The sequence below is a fragment of the Rana temporaria genome, chromosome 9, assembly GCF_905171775.1.
Source record: "Rana temporaria chromosome 9, aRanTem1.1, whole genome shotgun sequence".
NCBI lineage: Eukaryota > Metazoa > Chordata > Amphibia > Anura > Ranidae > Rana > Rana temporaria.
The window spans coordinates 35,130,718-35,144,695 of NC_053497.1; the positions used below are offsets into that span (position 1 = coordinate 35,130,718).

The 13,978-nt window shown below is 44.9% G+C and overlaps 1 protein-coding gene across 1 annotated transcript in view; it reads right to left on the minus strand.

Moving 5' to 3' along the window:
- Positions 1 to 13,978, minus strand: part of SHKBP1 (SH3KBP1 binding protein 1) — a 50,019-nt gene that overhangs the window by 26,898 nt on the left and 9,143 nt on the right. The window contains exons 3-4 of the mRNA XM_040323153.1: positions 12,247 to 12,292; positions 10,922 to 10,995 (exon numbers count right to left, since the gene is read on the minus strand). Coding sequence (XP_040179087.1) covers positions 10,922 to 10,995; positions 12,247 to 12,292 — 120 coding nt within the window. The remainder of the gene's footprint in view (positions 1 to 10,921; positions 10,996 to 12,246; positions 12,293 to 13,978) is intronic.

The following is a 13,978-nucleotide window of genomic DNA, read 5'->3' on the forward strand; positions in this document are numbered from 1 at the left end:
TGTCATTTTCACAATAAAGAATGCAATTTAAATGCATTTTTTGCTGTGAAAATGACAATGGTCCCAAAAATGTGTCAAAATTGTCCGAAGTCTCCGCCATAATGCCGCAGTCACGAAAAAAAAAAATCGCTGATCGCCGCCATTAGTAGTAAAAAAAAAAAAACAAAAAATTTATAAAAATGCAATAAAAATATCCCCTATTTTGTAAACGCTATAAATTTTGCGCAAACCAACCGATAAACGCTTATTGCGATTTGTTTTACCAAAAATAGGTAGAAGAATACGTATCGGCCTAAACTGAGGAAAAAAAAAAAAATTGATATATGTTTTTGGGGGATATTTATTACAGCAAAAAGTCAAAAATATTGCATTTCTTTCAAAATTGTCGCTCTATTTTTGTTTATAGCGCAAAAAATAAAAACCGCAGAGGTGATCAAATATCACCAAAAGAAAGCTCTATTTGTGGGGAAAAAAGGACGCCAATTCTGTTTGGGAGCCACGTCGCACGACCGCGCAATTGTCTGTTAAAGCGACGCAGTGCCGAATCGCAAAACCTGGCCTGGGCATTTAGCTGCCTAAAGGTCAGGGGCTTAAGTGGTTAAGATCCTCCCACTGTTCAAGTGCAATTTGGCCACACCCATCATTCAATGCAGTTCAGTGGCGGGTGTGGTTGAGTTACTACACCTATTCTCCGAGAAAAAATAAAATAAAGTTACTTACTGGTAACAAACAAACAAACTTATTTAAAGCCCATGGGACCTTTTGAGTCACACCTCAAGCACAGGTAAAATATACAAAAAAAATAAAAAATCACATTCATTTAAAAAACAGCAAGTCATACGTGTATCAAAGATAGAAGTACATTCTAAATACTGTGCAGTTCAATTACTGAAACTTGTGCACAGAATTTATATGGTCAGACCATATAGGTTCTATGCAAAAGTTTCAGTAATTGAACTGCACAGTATTTAGAATGTACTTCTAGATTTTCTATACATGTATGACTTGTCGTTTTTTAAATGAATGTGAATACATTTTTGTATATTTTACCTGTGCTTGAGGTGTGACTCAAAAGGTCCCGTGGGCTTTAAATAAGTTGTTCAATACTTTTTGGGACCGAGACACTACCTCTCATATCCATCTCATACCAGCCTCCTTTTTTTGTTTACATACTGGCAACGTCTTTTCCAGGACACCCACCTAAGAGACCTCAGCTCCTCCTTTCTCAGAAAACACCGCCTCAGCCCAGATTAATAGCATGCTTCCCCGGCGGCTCCTCAGTTCTTCCAGAGAAACTTCGGCCAGTTGGGGTGACACAAGAACACATCATACATAATATATTACCCGAGTCAGGAACCCACAAGGAAACCAACCAGGGTGGGTACACTGTGCTGTCCTGAAAGACTCTTGGAAAAGACGTTACCAGTAAGTAACTTTAGTTTTCCCCTAGCGTCTTTCATGATAGCCACCTATGATACAAGGATAGGCAAGCACTTACCCTTAGGGTGGGACTATGGCTTGCAGGACCCGGTGTCCAAAAGCCTGATCCTTTTGGTGAGAACAGGTCCAACCCATAGTGTCAAGCAAAAGGTGGGAGAGCTGGATCACATTGCTGCAGCACTGTAGCACCAGCCTTACCCGCCCGAAAAGTAGCCCTATCACTAGTGGAGGGAGCCTTAGTGTCCTCTGAGATCTCCCCAACATATAGGTTTGGCCAATGGCTAACTTAAGCGATCTTGCCCTTTTAGGTACTCCTAGTGGTTCTCTCTTTTACTTTAGTCCCTGTAAAAAAAAAAAAAAAAACACAACACAGAAGGAATCGCCTTATTGACACATGTACTAAAAGTTCAAAGGGGGGTTCCCACGAGGGCCTTTTTTTGTGGGAGGAAACTGGAGTATACAGAGGAAACCCAAGCAGGCACAGACTCAGGCAGGTAGTGTCATGATTGGGATATGAACCGCTGCTAGGCGAAAGTGCCAACCACTAAACCACTGTACTTTGCACCTAATGCAAGTCTAAAAAACCCTGCAGGAGCCTGATGCCATGGCTGGGATCCGACTCCACAACCCCAGTGTTGACAAGCCAGCGTGCCAACTACAGAGGCTCTGTACTGCCCATCCCTGCAGCATGGATAGTAACCGGACTGAGAATCCCTTAGTCTTTAGCAACTACCTTAGTAGCCAGACCCCCAGGTTCCCCCTCCCTGGGGGCAACGTTGTAAGGGAAATACCCAAGCTCATTAGCCAATAAGCATTCGCCTAAATTCAATATATGCTGTTGATTTACAATGTAAGCTTTAAGTAGGCGATACCATCTTTGGGATCTGAAACCGGAGCCTTTCTAGGTAGGAGTGCAGACCACTATGCTACTGAGCTGAGCACGCCTGTGCCCTCATGACCAGGAACCATGGCCTTTAGAGAACGAGAGAAGTGTTCTCTGGCCACCGGTAAGAATGCAGGCAAGCGGGGGAGGTAAGGGTGACAGCATAGCACCTGGGGCAATGCCAGCTCTAAGCGACGACATTTAACCGAGAGCGCCATCCCTTTCACCGGTTCACTTACACTCCCTGGATGAAAATCTGTTGGGGAGTGGAAGAAGAGAAACGCCCACTGCACCGCTGGGATGACAAAGGTCAACAAGCCCATGTCGACCTGGCCTGTCTCACAGACACTGGCTGGATGCAACACAGCCTCATGGCCTTATTTATCCTTTGGATCTTTCTGCTGCAAAAAAAATACATACGCAAAACTGGACGAGCCAGGAGGGAACAAGCTGTTTTTTTTTTTTACAATTATAAGCCACCCCAGGCCTCTAGAAGAGAAAAGAAGAAAAAGAAGAGAAAAAAAAAAAACCCTGTCCCCGGGGTTAACCGCCCTTCTTTTTTAGAAAGTGCAAGAGCATTCAAGTAGGCCCCCGTCCCACTACTGAGATCCACTTAAGAGACAGGAAAAAACCCTAGCCTTCTCCCTTGGAAAAGATCCACGGAGAGGAGATGAGGCCAAAAGGAAAGTGCCTGCAACTGCCAGTGGAAGTCTCTACCTCCATTTCGACTGCCAATCTGAGCAACTTGTGAAGTTCTCCACCTTAGGAATGTTACAAACAAAGAGGCCCTGTAATAGTCGGGAGGAAACAGCATTCCTACTGAAAAAAGCAAGTCCCTACGGGATCTGTTCCATTTCACGAGAAGGGCCTCTTCCTGTTTGCTGTGCGACCAGGAATTGCGTCAAGCCCTGGACAAAAGGCAGGTCCCCTGTGGGAGGGATACTGCACAAACCAAAACGCGCCATCCCCTACAAAGTCTTGCACTAAAAGGAATTCCTTATCGAATTGGCCAAGGCTGCAGCCCTGGCGGACAACCTCTTTACTGTCCGTGCTTTTGTGTGTGCCAGCAATTGTGTCAGACACCAGTGTAAATACCAGGGTAAGCAGATACACTAATCTTACGGTGGAGGCTCTTTTTTCTATTGGATTGTCACCACAATTTATTTTTTTTTTTTTTTTTTTTTTTTTTTTTTTTTTTTTTAAAGTGTATTTTGTGCGTGTACTCGAGAGAGGAGCCGGACTGCAGGAGTTGGGAGTAGGCAGGCCTCCCCCAGAGGCAATCTGCCACCTTTCTCCATGTCCCGCGTGGCAATGGCGGGTGTGTGAGGGGGTCCTCCCACACAGCCCGCCCTACCTGCTCCGCTTTGAAGCCCAACGGGGCAGAGGGACTCCCTATAAGGGAGTGAGAGGATTAGCCCACTCAACCAGCCCCATTAGTCCTTCGCCTCTCTTTTAGAGACCGCGTGGTCAAAGTGCGTGTGTTAACCCAATTTAGAGTGCATGTGTAAGTGTGGTGGTTTTTGTGGGAGGGGGGTGGGCGTACTAAGCACAGGCTTACCCTGCATAGCACACCCACCGGGAGCCGGGCTGAGACCACCAAACTCAATTCACATGAAGCCGAGACCGGGATCCGAACCCCTAGCTGCAGAGGTGAATGGCTTGTCAGCGCAGTGCCAATCGCGTTGAGCCACCGCAGCTCCGTCACCACAATTTATGATCAACACCTGTGGACTGTTTTTTTCTTCTTCTTTCACTGCACTGGTGAACAGGACTTACGTTGTTTTTTCAAAGACTACGTCCATTTATTTATTTTTTGATTTCACGTTTTGCAATATTCATGGACAATCAATTGTGTCATGATCTTTAGGATCTATTTGATTCTCAATTTCTTTTCTATGTAACCACTGTACAATTATTCACAGTAAGGTGCAGCTTTATTTTCATTTATCTGTTCATACATGTGTATCACTTATGAGCATTGGTTTGTTTATATTTATTAGCGCAGTTGCTCCCACAAAAAAAAATACCAGGGTAGGTCTTAAGTTCCCTAAGGTAAACCTCCCAGGTCCCTTTCAGAAAAAGAGTTAATTCTCTTGATCATGGAACCCAACAGTGCCCCTCTGTCTCTCAAGACTAGGTCGGTATGTCTTGATTTTTGGAACAAGACTGCGTCTGTTGGCAGCAGAGAGTTTTGAACCCAAGCCTTCAGAGGGGCTGGACCCTGCAACTTCCTCTAGCACTTCCAAGACCTCCTGGACTGGACCACCATCCCCCACTGCTCCCCCAGGCTCCGTCATCGGTTGCTGTCGCTGCCAGCCAGGGAGGGGGGTGGGCTGCTACCGGGCGTTAGGGCGCCTGGTGGGCGTGGGGGCCACGGGCGGACAGGGGCTTAACCGCCCTACTTTGAAAAATCCTCCACTTCTTCCAAGGAAGCTTTCTAATTGAGGAGGCCTACTGGTTTCACCATCCAGGGCCTCTAACTCAGCCTAAGAGTCTCGCACCTGCAGGACTCCAATGTCATGGTTGAACGCACCAGTGACCCCAGAGCTGCCTGGCATTAGCGTTAACTGCATTGGAATTCTCTGGCCCCCTCCCCTCTGGAGGGGTTGGCAAGCAGGAACGGTGCACTACCCTACACCGCTGGTGAAGGCACATAGAACCACCGACTACCATGTGCCCCCTCCAACCACCAAAAGGGACCACCACCTGTGGAGCTGCAGGTGACAAACAGGTAAGGGGCACACCCCTCTGGGTCCCTCTTACCTTAAGATGACCGATGCTGGCATCGCCCAGAGCCACCAGGATAGCCCCTGCTTCTGACACACTCCCACCGAGGAAAGCATGGTCCTGCCTCTGGAGCCTTCGGCTGCACTGTGCAACCCATCCGGCTCCCCATCAGCCAAAGCCCGGCCCGCCTTCAGCATCTGTGACTGGAACCGGAAGCCGCAGATCAAGGAGAAGTATACACCCCCCCCCCCCCCCAACCAGAAAATACATCACCCACCACACTGCCCTGCTGCCATCGCGGGCTGCAAAAAGAAAATAAAAAATGCGAGGGGTGGCAGCGCCTCCTCCTGAGCCTCCCTCCGAGAAGCTGAAAGTGGGCGCCCGAAGATTTCCTTGACAACTTTTCGGAAGAAGCTGGGATGGCAAGGAAACTGTGTAGCAAAAAAGAACCAACTCACATATGATAGCATGTAGTTGCCATCATCCCATAGTACTACAAATAAATCGAAAATACCTCATGAAGTGGGATTGTATAGGCAACGAATAAAAATTTCAAAAATATATATGAAAAAATAACAATTTATTACAAAAATAGTTACAACATATACAAAAATATCTCGAGCATTATAAGAATATACATAGTACAAAAGCAAAACATGGATGATGCAGATACTGTCCGGCATACGGTACCATCACCATAAGGGAGGTAAAGTTGTAGCTGAAAAGCCGACGCGTTTCGAATGCTACGCATTCTTCATCATGGCATAAAACAAGTATTGCATCTAGAGTAGAGCAAAAAATATTAAATACATTCACATTAAATCATTGTATTCTCTCCATTGAAGTGCAAAAGCACATACACATCCTCTTCCTCGAGTAGGGAAAAGGCATAATTAACAATGAAGAGGACTCACCTATTGCTTAAAAAGCTCCACGCCCAGGAGTGTGGGGCAGAAGGCCCCCGGGTATTCAGGGACGCCGATGTCTCCTATGGCAGGTTGCACCATTTAAAACAAATCCCCATTTGAATGTCACTCATAGAGTGGATAGAACCAATTGGTTCAATTTGGGTGGTGTTTTTGCAGTCCTATATAAAGGAGATATATCAAAAGCTTGTGTCAAAAATAATAACCCAGCATTTGAGCCTCAAATAACTGGTTGGGAATTGTATTCCAAACCGTTCATGGAAAACTCACCACCAGTAGTTTGAAGTCTTTGTATCCAAAAAAGGGGAGAGCCGGGTGCAGGTAAATCCTGAAAAGATTTGGGTTGCCCAGACAGATTCCCCTTGGAGAGGAAAGACAGCTCCTTGTTCTCCTACATATGGAGAGGGAATGACACCACCCAACCCTCTTGGCCCTCCTTAAGTACTTACCTTAACTGTATTCAGGTGCTGTAGTCCTCCCCCTCATCACCCATCAATTGAAGCATGTTGTTCCTGAGAAGCCATGTATGGCTCCTTATTATTTTCAAGCAAACCGCCGCTGTTACAAGGCGCATTGTAGCGCCGTCATTCGGTGTATACAGATCCGCGTCATTTCCGGAACCGGAAGTATCGCCGCGGCCATTTTGGTAATGGGATTCGAGTGCCAATCGATTCACCGTTGTGAATTGCCATTCGATTGCCACTCGAATGCCACCCCTAAGGGACTAAGTTGTCACTCGACTCGCCATCGCGAATTGCCATTCGATTGCAATTCGATTGCCACACAATTCGCCCCCGTAGCCATTTTATTGGTTGGTTAAATCAGGGATATCTGAAAACCTCTCAGCCGGATCCGGAAATTCCCCGGCGGCCATTTTACAAAAGGGCATAGACCTGAATTGGACGTTTGATGTATGTCTTGTTAGAGAGTAGCAACTTGATTGAAAGGGTGCAACTATAGGGGGTGATAGTAGGAGGATAAAAACGTTCAAAAGATGACCTTGATCACAGTTTGAAACAGTCATCACAAGGGCAAAATCGAGCCCGAGTTTGTGTGTGTTATGGTAAGGCACTATTCTCCTGTAGTTCTTGAATGAACCACTGGGAGACCTTTGGGAGAAAAAAGCCACAGCTGCCTTCTATATCTACCCAAGGGGATATGACTATCCCCCTTTCGGTAAATTTAATGACATTTGGGTACAAAGCCCAAAGTCTCCCCTGGCAGCTGATGAGTCAAACAAATTGAGGAAAAATGGAAAACAACCTGCAGAATGGCCATAGAGACACCGATGTCCACTCGACCGGGGTGGTTGGCCCGTGACCCACACCTCCGAGCTATAGAACCAAGAGAGCAAATTTAGGTTAAGTGCAAAAAAGAAAAACAAATATCAAAATCCCAATTATGACAAAGAATCCCTTCAAATCAGTCCGCATGAATACGGTGGAAGAGAAACATCGAGTCAAACAACATATCAATTATAATAAGAATAAGCGAAAAACAAACAAACCCTCCCTATTTCTAAGTGTCATATATGTGCTGGGCCCTAACCTGAAAATGTCTATTGCGTTCACAGTGAAGGGGAAAGGGGGAAAGATTTGGAAAATGTGGGCAAAGTCATCCAGGAAATCAAAATCGGGGACGACATTCTTCATCCCCGCTTGAGATCCTAATCTGTTTTGCCAGAAGAAAAACCCTCCAAAAAAGGCCTAAAACTCTCACTTTCGTTGAGGCCGGGAGGTGTAGTAGCCTTTAAATATCTAATCCAACGCATTTCGCGCTGCAGTAGAGTTTTGTTCCAATCACCCCCCCGTAGGGGAATGTGAATGCGGTCCAACACAGTGAAATTTAGGTCAGGCATATGATAGCCGTGATGCTTGGCTATATGTCGACCCAATGGGAGATAGAGAAACATATGCATTCTATGCGCATTTGTAATCTCTATCTCCCATTGGGTCGACATATAGCCAAGCATCACGGCTATCACATGCCTGACCTAAATTTCACTGTGTTGGACCGCATTCACATTCCCCTACGGGGGGGTGATTGGAACAAAACTCTACTGCAGCGCGAAATGCGTTGGATTAGATATTTAAAGGCTACTACACCTCCCGGCCTCAACGAAAGTGAGAGTTTTAGGCCTTTTTTGGAGGGTTTTTCTTCTGGCAAAACAGATTAGGATCTCAAGCGGGGATGAAGAATGTCGTCCCCGATTTTGATTTCCTGGATGACTTTGCCCACATTTTCCAAATCTTTCCCCCTTTCCCCTTCACTGTGAACGCAATAGACATTTTCAGGTTAGGGCCCAGCACATATATGACACTTAGAAATAGGGAGGGTTTGTTTGTTTTTCGCTTATTCTTATTATAATTGATATGTTGTTTGACTCGATGTTTCTCTTCCACCGTATTCATGCGGACTGATTTGAAGGGATTCTTTGTCATAATTGGGATTTTGATATTTGTTTTTCTTTTTTGCACTTAACCTAAATTTGCTCTCTTGGTTCTATAGCTCGGAGGTGTGGGTCACGGGCCAACCACCCCGGTCGAGTGGACATCGGTGTCTCTATGGCCATTCTGCAGGTTGTTTTCCATTTTTCCTCAATTTGTTTGACTCATCAGCTGCCAGGGGAGACTTTGGGCTTTGTACCCAAATGTCATTAAATTTACCGAAAGGGGGATAGTCATATCCCCTTGGGTAGATATAGAAGGCAGCTGTGGCTTTTTTCTCCCAAAGGTCTCCCAGTGGTTCATTCAAGAACTACAGGAGAATAGTGCCTTACCATAACACACACAAACTCGGGCTCGATTTTGCCCTTGTGATGACTGTTTCAAACTGTGATCAAGGTCATCTTTTGAACGTTTTTATCCTCCTACTATCACCCCCTATAGTTGCACCCTTTCAATCAAGTTGCTACTCTCTAACAAGACATACATCAAACGTCCAATTCAGGTCTATGCCCTTTTGTAAAATGGCCGCCGGGGAATTTCCGGATCCGGCTGAGAGGTTTTCAGATATCCCTGATTTAACCAACCAATAAAATGGCTACGGGGGCGAATTGTGTGGCAATCGAATTGCAATCGAATGGCAATTCGCGATGGCGAGTCGAGTGACAACTTAGTCCCTTAGGGGTGGCATTCGAGTGGCAATCGAATGGCAATTCACAACGGTGAATCGATTGGCACTCGAATCCCATTACCAAAATGGCCGCGGCGATACTTCCGGTTCCGGAAATGACGCGGATCTGTATACACCGAATGACGGCGCTACAATGCGCCTTGTAACAGCGGCGGTTTGCTTGAAAATAATAAGGAGCCATACATGGCTTCTCAGGAACAACATGCTTCAATTGATGGGTGATGAGGGGGAGGACTACAGCACCTGAATACAGTTAAGGTAAGTACTTAAGGAGGGCCAAGAGGGTTGGGTGGTGTCATTCCCTCTCCATATGTAGGAGAACAAGGAGCTGTCTTTCCTCTCCAAGGGGAATCTGTCTGGGCAACCCAAATCTTTTCAGGATTTACCTGCACCCGGCTCTCCCCTTTTTTGGATACAAAGACTTCAAACTACTGGTGGTGAGTTTTCCATGAACGGTTTGGAATACAATTCCCAACCAGTTATTTGAGGCTCAAATGCTGGGTTATTATTTTTGACACAAGCTTTTGATATATCTCCTTTATATAGGACTGCAAAAACACCACCCAAATTGAACCAATTGGTTCTATCCACTCTATGAGTGACATTCAAATGGGGATTTGTTTTAAATGGTGCAACCTGCCATAGGAGACATCGGCGTCCCTGAATACCCGGGGGCCTTCTGCCCCACACTCCTGGGCGTGGAGCTTTTTAAGCAATAGGTGAGTCCTCTTCATTGTTAATTATGCCTTTTCCCTACTCGAGGAAGAGGATGTGTATGTGCTTTTGCACTTCAATGGAGAGAATACAATGATTTAATGTGAATGTATTTAATATTTTTTGCTCTACTCTAGATGCAATACTTGTTTTATGCCATGATGAAGAATGCGTAGCATTCGAAACGCGTCGGCTTTTCAGCTACAACTTTACCTCCCTTATGGTGATGGTACCGTATGCCGGACAGTATCTGCATCATCCATGTTTTGCTTTTGTACTATGTATATTCTTATAATGCTCGAGATATTTTTGTATATGTTGTAACTATTTTTGTAATAAATTGTTATTTTTTCATATATATTTTTGAAATTTTTATTCGTTGCCTATACAATCCCACTTCATGAGGTATTTTCGATTTATTTGTAGGAAACTGTGTAGCTGCTAGGTAACTCTCATGAGGCCCAGCACGTTTCCCAGAGACCTCTGTCTCCTTCACAGGACATACAGGCCACGGTTCCCCGCAGTTTCTCCCTGCCGGAGGAAACGCCAGAACAGAGAAGCATGCTTTTAATCTGGGCTGAGGCAGTGTTTTCTGAGATGGACGGAGCCGAGGTCTCTCATATGTGGCTGTCCTGAAAGACGCTAAGGAAAAAAGCCCTGCATACATTTATATAGTCTAATGCCACGTACACACGATCGGAAATTCCGACAAGAAAAGTCCGATGTGAGCTTTTGGTCCGAAATTCCGACCGTGTGTATGCTCCATCGGACTTTTGCTGTCGGAATTTCCGCCAACAAAAGATTGAGAGCTGGTTCTTAAATCCGATCGTCTGTAGCAATTCCGACGCATGCTCGGAAGCATTGAACTTAATTTTCTCAGCTCGTCGTAGTGTTGTAGGTCACCGCATTCTTGACAGTCAAAAGATCAGAGAACTTGTGTGACTGTGTGTATGCAAGCCAAGCTACCAAAACGCCTCCTAAAGTTTTGCCTTTAGTGACACTTTAAGGTAATCCTTTAAAAATTATATTTGTAGTAGTACATCAATGACACATTTTTACTCACCAGCAGAGACATATACACTCTGTACAGACTAACCTGGTATCAAGCTCTTTGGTGCGTAGAAAATTCAGTATAGGAGCGAACACTGTAGGGTCTCTATCAATAAAAATCTGAAATAAAAAAAAAAAAATAGAACATTGTTTACATTTTTTTTTTCCACAGGAAACTACAAGCTTTTTAATGTGATCTTTTGCTATAGGAAGAGGTGTTGTTTTAAGAACCTATTTCTATGTATAGTACATGAGAACAGTCATATCTAAACAATTGCATATGCATGCCCTGCTTCCTAACCGATTCAAAATAATAAGCTCTGTGACCGGTTTTATTTCCGCTGGGAGAAGAAAGCAAGACTGCAGTGATTGCGAAGAGGACTGGAAATCTGCATATGTAACAATAATGCAAATATGGTATGGCAGACATGTAAACATGATATCCCCACCTTTCCACCTCGTCCATACAGAAAACGCTCTGCATTCATTCAGAAAATGTAAAGCCTTCTCTGAATGGTGCCCATGTCGAGTGACCTCCTGTGTTCAGAATGCAGCAGGGCAGCCACTTGGCATGGAACCCGGAGGCAAGTGGAGATCACTGGAGTAGCGGTGTCTGCTTCAGTGATTTCCAGCTTCCGGGCACATCAGCTGGTATGTACTAGGGTTGTCCCAATGGCGATACTAGTTTTGGTATCGGTGTCGATACTTGTACTCGGGCAAATGCTCTGATGCTTAATTCGATACCTGGACAGTCGGGGGTCGATCAGTGCGGCGCTGGGGAGGAGCTGTGCAATGGAGGGGTAATGTAGACCAGCGGCTGCCAACCAGTGGTCCGTGGACCATTCAAAATTGATGGAAGTATACCCCCCCCCCCCCCCCCCCCCAATGTTGTTCTCAATGCGCACTAATGGCGCATACACACGATCGAAATTTCCGACAACAAATGTTCGATGGGAGCTTTTGGTCAGATATTCCGACCGTGTGTAGGCTCCATCGGACATTTGTTGTTGGAATTTCCGACAACAAATTTTTGAGAGCTGGTTCTCAATTTTTCCGTCCACAAAAGTTCTTGTCAGAAATTCTGATCGTCTGTATGCAATTCCAACGCACAAAAATCCTACGCATGCTCCGAATCATTGAACTTAATTTTTCTCGGCTCATCATATAGTGTTGTACGTCACCGCGTTTCTATTTTAAAAGTCTGCAGCATACAGCAGTTTTGATTAGGTACGCATCAAGAGTGCCCACAAGGGACCCGAGAAGAGGAGGATTGGGATGCTCTGTGCAAAACGATTACACAGAGCAGGCAAGTATAACATGTTATAGATCACTTTAAAAAGTCATTTGTAGCAAATGTATCTAGAAACTCACTGCTCCAGTTTCATCCTTTAAGGAGGAGATTCGGCCACTAAGCAAGCTGGTGAAAGAAAGAAAAATTTGATCAAATAAAACGGTTTCTGGCAATCATTTATAAGCTTTCAATGACAATCAGTTCGGTTTGCTAAAACGGAAACATGCAGCAACCGGAAACAACCAGGATTCTAAATCTTTTGGGAACTTTGAGAGGTCTCTGCACTGGAGATCCAAGTTTTATCCAAACGCTGCAGCCAATACAAGAAAGCATCCCTCCTCTTGCCGTTTTTTATTTATATATGTTACAAGACTAAGACCCCTTTCACACTGGGGGCGGATCCGTTTTGACAGACTTCTCTAGCTCAGCGGGGATCGCTTCGTTGATTTCCCGCTGAGTGGGTGGATGGGAGGTCCATCTACACTCACTGTGCAGGGACAGACCTGTCAGAGCCCCTCTCTCCTCTATGGGGAGATCGGATGAAAACGGACCGCCTGCTTTTAATCCGATCCACTGGATGGCTTATGTATCGCTGACACCCGCATCCCCATAGAAGTCAATGGGTGGTCCCGATTGGATCCGCCAGAAAAATGGGCTGATCATGTGAAAGATGTCTAATAAGCCATCTTGCAGACTCTGATGTGGAGATCTTAGTTCTGGAGTCTCTGAAAATATAAGAAGCATAAGACTCTCTTGAAGGCATTCAGGGCACCATAAACTCCCAGCAACATAACTTGTGGGAGGGGCCACATTTTTGTGACCTTTTATTAGACCCGTAGACTATAGGAAGTAGAGTCTTGTACTTTACTAGCCATTGATTGGTTTAAAAAAAATTGGAGTTGGAGGAATACGCTTTACTGGCTAATGCAAGCGTTCAGGATCTTTGTATATTTAAAGGAGGTATTAAAACCAAAAGATTTTTTTTTTTAGCATATTGCAGCTTACCAGTCGTGACCAATCACTGTTCGATGTGGTGGCTACATTTGTTTTCTTTTTAGGCAGCACTGGGGTTGCCAATTCAAATCCCAAAACACAGCACTACCTGCCTGGAGTTTGCAAGTCCCTGTGTTTCCTCCCACACGCCAAAAACATGCTGGTAGGTTAATAGGCTCATGTCTAAATTGGTTCTAGTATATGTAAGTATGAATGAATGAATGAATGAATGAATGCGAGTTAGGGACAATATATGTGTAAAGCGAGTGAAACCAAAAAAGTGTAGCGCTAATGATCTGATGCACATGATAGTGAAAGATACGATTTTTTGACCCACATTCCTTCACACCATCTTGGGGACTATATCAACCATTGCTCTTCATGAGAATATTTTGCCAGGATATCCTCCCCTCAGCGGTTGGATTAAACCTGTTATCGTTTGGAGCGCAACTGAAGATCCAGTTCCCATTGGCCATTCCACACAAAGCCTGTTTGACCCACTGAACGAATGTTCTTTTGGGTTCAAACATTCCGGTAAGCCTTCTACACCTACCGGTGGTGATTTTCTTCACTCCATCGTGTTTCCACCTTTACTTTTATATTTAACCACTTAAGCCCCAGAACTTTAGGCAGCTAAATGCCCAGGCCAGGTTTTGCGATTCGGCACTGCATCGCTTTGACAATTGCGCGGTCGTGCGACGTGGCTCCCAAACAAAATTGGCGTCCTTTTTTCCCCACAAATAGAGCTTTCCTTTGGTGGTATTTGATCACCTCTGCGGTTTTTATTTTTTGCGCTATAAACAAAAATAGAGCGACAAT